The following is an 8,324-nucleotide window of genomic DNA, read 5'->3' on the forward strand; positions in this document are numbered from 1 at the left end:
TTTGTCTTCTCTGGTGATTGGCCTACAAAATGCAGATAGAACTGAGAAGGGACCTATTTTTTTCTCCCTCAACACTTAAAAAAAAAAAAATGACCAGAATGCCTTATGTTCAACTACTCAAATTATAGGTTTTAAAACTTTTCTGAAACTCCTTTGTTCAGAAATCATTTCTGCCTGGATTGCTTTCAGATTCTGATTACATTCACTCATGTTTACCTCAGATATTTTTTTTTTTTGGAAGCTAAAATAAAGTCCCCTTAATCAAATAAGAGAATAAAAACACAGAATTCTTTTCATTCTCATTTTATCTGAGGTCCTACAGTTCTTCCCTTCTTGCTTAAAAAGTTGATTCATGTTAAAACATACTCATAAAATGCCTACGAAATCAGGGTATGCAGCAGGGAGGGGAAAGCAAGGAGACAGGATCCTAATGATTGCTGGTCTCTCTCTATTCAATTTCAGAGCAATCCTGATGAAAGTCACCAACACTTTACATACCACAGTCACTCATTTCTACTTCATCCTTAGATTAGATCCCCCAAAATTTAAAAACAAAGTCGGCTCTCTGGCCTAAGAAAAACATGTTTTAGGAAGAAAAGACTTCTCCCTTATAAATAATGGTATACAATTCAACTGGACCCAGTGTTGTGCTAGAACCATTTTAATATAATTATACATATCTGCCAAATCCAGGAAGAAAAGGTTTATGCATATATCACTTTTCCAGTTAACATCTGCAAGCATCAACAACAATGATCTCAGTTTATAAATTCATCAGGGTCAGAGCAATTGACCAATGTCTCTTTACTGCCGGGCTTACCAACAGTAAATTACAGATGAATCCGTGTCCTTTCGTTTCTCTTCTCTCACTCTCCTTGTCCAGAGACATTTTGTTGTAAAGTTTCAGCACAGCTCCCATCCAGCCACAGGTAATCTTTTTAGGTAAGTACTCAGTTGCTCTGAATTTTTGCTTATAATTATAACCTATTTAATCACAGAAGAACCCCTGCAGAGGTGGAGTTCAAGGTTGCATACAATAACAGGAGATCACAGTTTTGAAGTCTAGCACAGATTAAAAACCACAGATGTACCATTTATATAAGACACACACTGATTGTCTTTTAAACTACATATTGACTCCTTATGAACATTATTTTTTAAATAAAGTAGTGCATCTAGGACAATCAGTCGCACAATTCACACAGCCCTGAAAAGGTTTTCAGTGCCAACTAACAGTTGGTCATGAAACGTGAGTGAGCTTGAGACACTGTCCATTCCTAAGATTCAACCAAGGATTGGCTCAAACATTGGAACACCTCTGTTTAAGAAGGCTATGTCCTCCCCTCCTTTACCTCACAATTTCGTTTTGCTTATTTTTGGTGGTGTTTGGTTGCCCATGGCTAGAATGCTTTTGATCACTTTGAGAATCAGGAAAACCAATGATCTAAAACTATGACAAGATCTTAAGTAGATTGGTTTGTCCATTTCAGGTTGCTGGTTGGTGGGTCCCTCTAAAGACCTTCACATTTCCTTCTATGCCTCCTGAAACATTGATCAGAAGATGAGTCTGAGTGTCATCCCATCTAACTCTTTTAACCAATGCCTGGCTAAAACTGGAATGTCCAGCCCAGTCTATTTAAAAATCACCCACAAAAAGAGGTTCTATAGGTCTTCACAAAACCTGGAATTTCCACGAGGATGTCTGGTCTTTATAATCCAAGCAGTCAGCATTGAAGTTAAGCTTCCAGGAGGCAGTTTGGTCCTTATAATCCAAGCAATCAGTGGTTGAGTTAAAACCCAAGCTTGAAGCTCCATATCCCTGGGTGGAGAGAGAAGCTGGGGACTGATTGAGATGGCTGGTAACTGCATTGGTACCCATAGGGCTGAGTGTGGCCCCTGGTCCCGGAAGCTGGTGATGCATAGGGGTCAAATAAGATCCACAGTCCATGCCCCCGAAGTAGGACGTTGAGCCAGCATATCCTTGACTATAACCTGAAGCCTGAGTATAGGTCATGGGATAGGACCTCTGCATGCAGGAGGAGGAGGTGGACAAGGGATCTGATAGTGGGGAGATGGAGGCTGGGCTCCAGATAGACACAGGAGCACTGCTGCTGGAAATGGCCGGGACTGAGGTGCTAGAGGGAGGAGTGAATTGGCCACTCGTTCCACTCTCTGAACTCACTTCCCGGGCTGGAGATGTCTTCTTTTTGGCAGGCCTCACTTTGTTTTGACCTCCATTCTGTTGTTGCTGCTGCTGTTGGCGGCACTTAGCTCTTCGATTCTTAAACCATACCTTGAAAGGGAAACAAACTGCTTTAATGTGGTTTCAACAACTCCTTAAGAACAAGGGTGGCTCCCAGGTTATAATCTCTCCTACCTGGACAGATTGAGCTGACAAACTCTCCTGCTACTGAAAACCTATTATATAGTACTCTCATATATATGCCCCTGCAATTGTAAAAAATGTTGGGGCGGCTCTGTCTAAAAGCATTTGACTCTGCTTTACTCCCAACCTAGAATAAAATTTAAGACCAATTCTACACCTCACTTTTCTATGTTGATTCACCTGGAATACACACATACACATAGACCCAGCTGTATTTGGGGACTCTCTCACAATGGGATAGAATGTATTTATGTCTTTTGGAGGAAAACACAAGGGAGTGAAAACAATTCTGTTGTTACATGCCTACAAGAACAGTGTAAATACAAACAGTTTATAGTCCATCTTCTAGGGAGCAGTTGCTAATATGGAGGTTGGTTTCATCCCTCTACTTTTTGTCTCTCCTAGAAAGACTCACAAAAGAAAGCTCCAAGGAGGAGTGAGGGAGGAGGTCTGAAAGCCACGATTGGGCAAAACCTTCTTTATGTTAAGTGGAGTGTCTCCTAGGTGCTCTGCTCTGAGACTTCCCTACTAGTCTCAAGTTTGAGATGAGAATCTGTGCCTTCAGGGTCCTGCCATCAGCACCTAGATCCCGTTGCCTGTACTATGCTCAAAGGCTTGTCAACTTCAGCCCCTGCCTGCAACTCTGGGAATTCTTTTTACCAGCACTGTCCACGTTCTGTAATGAAGGAGCTGTGTTTAGTGTGGGAGGGGGCTTATCAGAGAAACTACCAGCATTTTCTGGGCAACAAGTCCTGAGCTGCCCTCTTGGATGAACTCTCCATATGAGTGCTCTGTGGTAAAAACGATGCTACCAAGGCTGGGTGAAGCATCACCAACCACTCAGGTCATTTATTTTCTTTCAGTGAAGACTTTTGTTTAAGCCTAACAAGTTCTTCCATCCTACTTTGAAAAGGCCTCTTTCCTGGTTTGCAGTTCACTCTGCTGTGTCCCAGCTGAAGGGGAGTCTGTGGTGTATATGTCAGCTTAGGTGCTAACCATTCTTGCAGAACTCTGTGTGGGACCTGAGTTCCAGGAACGTTAACCTTGACTTTCCCTCTCCAGCTCAAGGTCAAGTTAAGGGGGCCTCAGGGAAGGGGCGAGGGGTCACCAGGGATATTATGCAGATGTTTTATCTGCGAGATGGCTCAGAGCTAGCAGATTCTGTTCAATCCCTAAAAAGTCAAAGAAAATACTCTTGTATAATTTCAGAGCACCAGCTGATTCCACAGCCGAGCTCTCCCACCAACCGACGTGTGACCTTGAGCAAATCGTGTACTGTTTCTTCATCTGTAAAAATATTGGGACTATCCAGGAGCTAAGCTTCTTCCACCCTTAACAGTGAATGAGAGAACGGGGGCAGCTTTGTGCAGAGGAGAAGGGAAGTATTACAGTTGTGTGTGACAGTGGTCGAAGTCTGCCGCCAAGGCTGGGCCTCCGTAGGCCAGGTGCCCAAGGCTTACTTCTAGGCCTGCGCTTCCTCACTGAAGCTAAATCACCAGCCTTACTTTGCAGACCTGAGCGAAAGACCCCTGCTTGTAGGACTGAACGGGGGTGGAGGGACAAAAAGGAGCTCTGGGGGAAAACGGGCACTCAAGGGGCCTTAGGAGAGTTTGCAGGCCTCTTATGGAAGGTTTCGTTTCGAGCCTTCCCTTGGTCATCTCTAAGGCCTGGGACTCTCCTGAGCCCTAGGCACACCCCGTGCTGGGGGAGGGGTGGCACGGTTAGGAAGGATAGGGCTGTCTACAGCTGCCCTACCTGCACCCGGGACTCAGGCAAGTTGATTTTCAGTGCCACCTCCTCCCGCATGAAGATGTCTGGGTACCGGGTCTTAGCAAACAGCGCTTCCAGCACGTCTAGCTGCGCCCGGGTGAACGTCGTCCTCTCCCGGCGCTGTTTCCGGGGGGTGGCTGCGGGACAAGAAGCCCAGGGCCCTTTAGGGTGGGGGAGCAGTTTCTCAGTCACAGGGGTCTCTGCGGTGCTCCAACTCCCCCCACCCCAACTCCTGCCCCCACCGGACTGCGCAGCCCTCCCCTGGTCCTCCCAGCCGTCCAACCCGGAGCCTACGCGCTTGCCCCACCCCGCTCGGCGGCCTGGGCGCCCCCCGCGCACATCCGAGGTGTCCGGACGCACACCGCCCCTAGCGGGGCGCCCCCACGCCGCCTGACGTCGGAGATCTCTCCAGCCAGAGCGCCCTTCGAAAGCTAACAAAACGAATGAAATAAAGGAAGACAAAAACCAAAACCAAAAAGCCTCCAAAATCAACCCCGAAAAATCAACACACACAAAAACCCATTCCGGGGAGTCAGGCGCCCTCCCCCCACGAGGGCCCCCAGCGCGGACTGGTGGGGCGAATGTCGATCCTCCTGGAGATCCCAGGGCCTTTGTTCCCCCATCTTTAAAATGGGGGCACATTTCCTACTTCTCCTTCCGTGAGGACTTAAAAAACAACAAAACACATCTGCCGGGGAAGGCAGGCCGCCGCACCCGCGGCCAATCACACCTTTCGGGATTAGCGCGCACAGCCCGCCGGGCGAGCGGAAGCCCAGGTGCGGCGGCGAGAGCGGGTGGGAGAGGCAGGGGGTCCTTCCGAGGGACTGCGCCCCGAGCCACGGGCAGGGGCCTGCCGCCCCCAAATGACAAGGGTAGAAACCGTCCTCGCCCCACTCCACTGTGTGTCCCCTATTCACCCAAAGGACCAGCGATGTGATTTTGTATAATCGCTCCCCCCGCCCCCCCAGCCCCGGTCCCCTCTCCTCCGCCAGCCCCGGTCCAGTGGCTCCCAGCTGCTTCCCGAAGGAATGCCCAGTTGGGATTTCGCCTGGAGCTAGGGCAGCATCACCACCAGCGCGGTGCTCCCGGGGGTGATGAAGGGTGTCACGTCCCCGCGGGGCGGGTGTGCGGAAGGGCGGGGCAGGCGTGTGGCGGGGGTTCACTTACCCGGGTAGCCCACCGAGGGGTGCAGCAAGTCCATGCCCGAAGTGGTCAGACTCAGTCCATTGACTGGGTAAGGCGGTTGCTTAAGATAAGACATCATGCTAAGGTTGTTAGGAGGCGCAAAGTCAGCCCAAATCGGGGGGACCCAGCCGGAAGGTCCTGCTTCGCCGGGGGCGGACAGATTCAGGGTCCTTGGTGGGTGGGTTTGGAGTGGTGGAACTAAGGGCAAAGCAAACAAACAAACAGAGGTGCTGGTTTACTGCTTCGGAGGCAGCAGCTCTTCCACGTTCCACCCCTAACTTAAAAAGAGCCCGGGCTACTCAGGGCAGAGGCTTTTAAAGAGCTGGCAGACCCTCCTCCCCACCTACCCAACCCCCCAGCTTCTGTGAAACTAGAGGGGATGGAGACCTGATAAACCTGTCTTCCCCACCCCCACCCTAAACTTAAAAAAAAAAAAAAAGTACCCGAAGAAAGCAATTACAATCAGCCTGCCCCAAGAACAAAACCCCACGCCTTCAAATGCACACATCGCATTCCTATCCCTACATTTGCATAGGACTCATTGGCTGGCACTAGCTAATTGTCTCAAACAAAACTTGATTGGGGCCATTTGCAGAGACAAAGAACTCTTTGGCTAAATAAATAATGCTGATAACAAAGCCCATTGGTGAGAAACAAAGAAACAATTCAAGAAATCTACCTCCCCAGACTGTTGCCTTTCCAGGGCTGATTTTAATTATCTTAGCTTTTTCACCACTTGCAACAGCTTCTAACCTAAAATATCGGCGCATTTAACATCTAAAATGTCAACTTGCTAATCGACAAACTTGAGAAAACTGCTTAACCACTATTATTCCACATTTAGAGTCATTTCCAGTCATCATTTTCACCTAATTAGTAGTCTGGGTAATTAGATTTTGAGGCAAGTAACAGATTTATTAGGGTTCTGGAGGACCTTGATTATATGTGTATAAAGAACCAAAGCTAAATAAACAAAAATCTAACTTTTAATAGACACCCATCAAATATGTAATCATAGTGCAAAAAAAAAAAAAAATTCTTCAAGGCCGGCACAGGGTTTGCTAGAAATTCTGAAGTAAAGTTAGAATCCCACCAATCAGAGAATGAGAGGCCCCACAGCTGCAAGGAGAAAGGGTGCGGGTTTGCAGAGCAAGCCGCTTCCATGTTGATTTTGATGCGTGGAGGCTGCGGGTCCTGCGGGAGGCAAATTTTCAGACATTTGGGTCTTCAGCAGCTCCAGCAGTTCCCTGTCCACTCTAGCTGCCTTTTGAACCTTTTAGTTTTGAAGAAAGTAGATACACAAACACCTAAAGTTGTGAAACGAGTGTAATTTCTCCCTACCTTTCAAGTTTCCTACAAGAAAGAGAGCTCAGGGAGAGAAAAGAAAAGGAGGAAAAGGAAGTTCTTTACTTTCTTCAGCTGACTGTCTCTCACTCCCCGAGCCAAGGGATCCCAAACGGGCGGGAAGATAGGCCGGCGGTTGGCAAGTCTGGCTTTTTATTTTCCTGCTAGATGGCATTTCTCCTGCAAGGATCTCTACCTTGCAACTTTGACACTCTGAGAGTTTGCTTCAAAATGGCGGATCCAAGGTTAGGAGAAGTTCCTTCTTACTTTTCCAAAGGTCCTACTGAATTTTAATGACTCTGGGCTTTCATATTTACATTGCTTAAAAAGGTAGAGACACAAAGTTTCACAAATGGAAAGAGGTTACTGCAAGTTCGCCCCATGTATCTTTTTTCCTTTTTAGTTTCCACTTCCCGATTTAAATTCATGGCACAAAAGTTATTCTTTCCACCCTCAGATCTAATTCGATATAATTTTATAAATGTCCTTGTTGGAGGAGTTTGTATGATCTCATCAGTAATACTAATCTAGTTGGTCCTACAACAAAGACTTGATGTTTTCTAGTCTCTTTTCTGTTCAAGACAGTGATCTGGAAGCTGTGGAAACAATATTGCTTTAAAAGACAGTCATTTGTTTGCTTAAATAGCCTGTAAGCTGGAGTTCTTTCGTGTTTAATGCAATCTCACCATACTGGGAAGTTCTGAACAACTACAGAAAAAACGAAAATCCTACCCGGTGCACATGATAAATACGGAAGGGTCCGTCCTTACATGCAGAGCTCTCACCCAATTAGGAACGCCTGACACATCATACATTAAAGTAGCACATTTCCGTATTAGAAGCGGTAACAGACCGAAAGCGGCGGGACAGCGGTCCTTCTTGGTGCTCCTCTGCCCTTACCGTCGCAAAATGGCTAAAGCCCCCGGGTAGACTGCTTCCCCTTATCATCACTGGATTCATCCGTAGAAGGAAGTACTCCAAAAACAAAACTATGGGGCACTCTCTCCATCCAGCCTAGGGGTCCACTCCCAGAGGAGAGAGGCCCATTGGCCCTTCCACCCAACTTTCAAAGCCCTGCCCGGACTCCTTTCCCCCTTCCTCCCGAAGCAGAGCCTAGAAAGAAAACAGAAATACCTTTTCACGAATCTAAGCCGCAAAACGACTGCTCAGGAGGTGGCCACGGGAGAATCCTACCGAGAAGGAGCGGGCGGCGGACGCGCGGCAAGTTCCCGCAGCCGGGCGGCCAGTGACGGGCGTCGCCGCCGCTGCAGCCCCGCAGCCCGGCAGCCTCGCAGCCCCAGGTCCGGCTCCACTGCCCGCCTCGGCCCGCGCCGCCTTATATCTAACGGTCAATTCGTGCAATCTGTCGCGCCCCCCTCCCTCCACCCCCCCTCCCGCCTTGGTGTGTGTGTGTGTGTTTTCTTCCAAGGAGCCTATCTACCAGTTGCTGTGTCCTCGCTCAATAATAATTACCCCGTCCGAGAATTAATTATAATAAATGTTTTCTTGATAAACTAACGAGATAATCCGAGGGGCACACGTCCCTTAATTACAGGCCGCCGTGCTCAGCTCCGCTCGGCGCCCGGGCTGATTAATTTTCTGCATGATGGAAAGGAAACAAAACTCCGCGGGCTGGCGG

General features: G+C 48.1%; 1 protein-coding gene across 2 annotated transcripts; it reads right to left on the reverse strand.

Moving 5' to 3' along the window:
* Positions 1 to 656: 656 nt before the first annotated feature.
* OTX2 (orthodenticle homeobox 2) lies at positions 657 to 5,522 on the reverse strand. Of its 2 annotated transcripts, none has more exons than XM_036325108.1 (3): positions 5,324 to 5,522; positions 4,142 to 4,293; positions 657 to 2,293 (listed from the first exon to the last, which is right to left on the reverse strand). In XM_036325108.1, the coding sequence occupies exons 1-3, from the start codon at positions 5,418 to 5,420 to the stop codon at positions 1,673 to 1,675; spliced, it is 870 nt and encodes a 289-aa protein (XP_036181001.1). In that variant the 5' UTR covers positions 5,421 to 5,522; the 3' UTR covers positions 657 to 1,672. The 2 variants fall into 2 exon arrangements, with proteins under 2 accessions (XP_036181001.1, XP_036180994.1); XM_036325101.1 differs by having other exon boundaries at positions 4,142 to 4,317.
* Between the last annotated feature and the right edge of the window lie 2,802 nt (positions 5,523 to 8,324).

Source organism: Myotis myotis, unplaced genomic scaffold, assembly GCF_014108235.1.
Source record: "Myotis myotis isolate mMyoMyo1 unplaced genomic scaffold, mMyoMyo1.p scaffold_m19_p_1, whole genome shotgun sequence".
NCBI lineage: Eukaryota > Metazoa > Chordata > Mammalia > Chiroptera > Vespertilionidae > Myotis > Myotis myotis.

What these genes read in the sequence shown, in the direction of transcription:
- OTX2 (XM_036325101.1), bottom strand. Translation starts at nt 5,420, where the DNA reads ATGATGTCTTATCTTAAGCAACCGCCTTACCCAGTCAATGGACTGAGT. An exon ending in CCCCTCGGTGGGCTACCCGG is followed by an intron (nt 4,318 to 5,323) that starts GTAAGTGAACCC and finishes CCCACCCTAAAG; the next exon opens with GGCCCTGGGCTTCTTGTCCC. An exon ending in TGCCTGAGTCCCGGGTGCAG is followed by an intron (nt 2,294 to 4,141) that starts GTAGGGCAGCTG and finishes TTCCCTTTCAAG; the next exon opens with GTATGGTTTAAGAATCGAAG.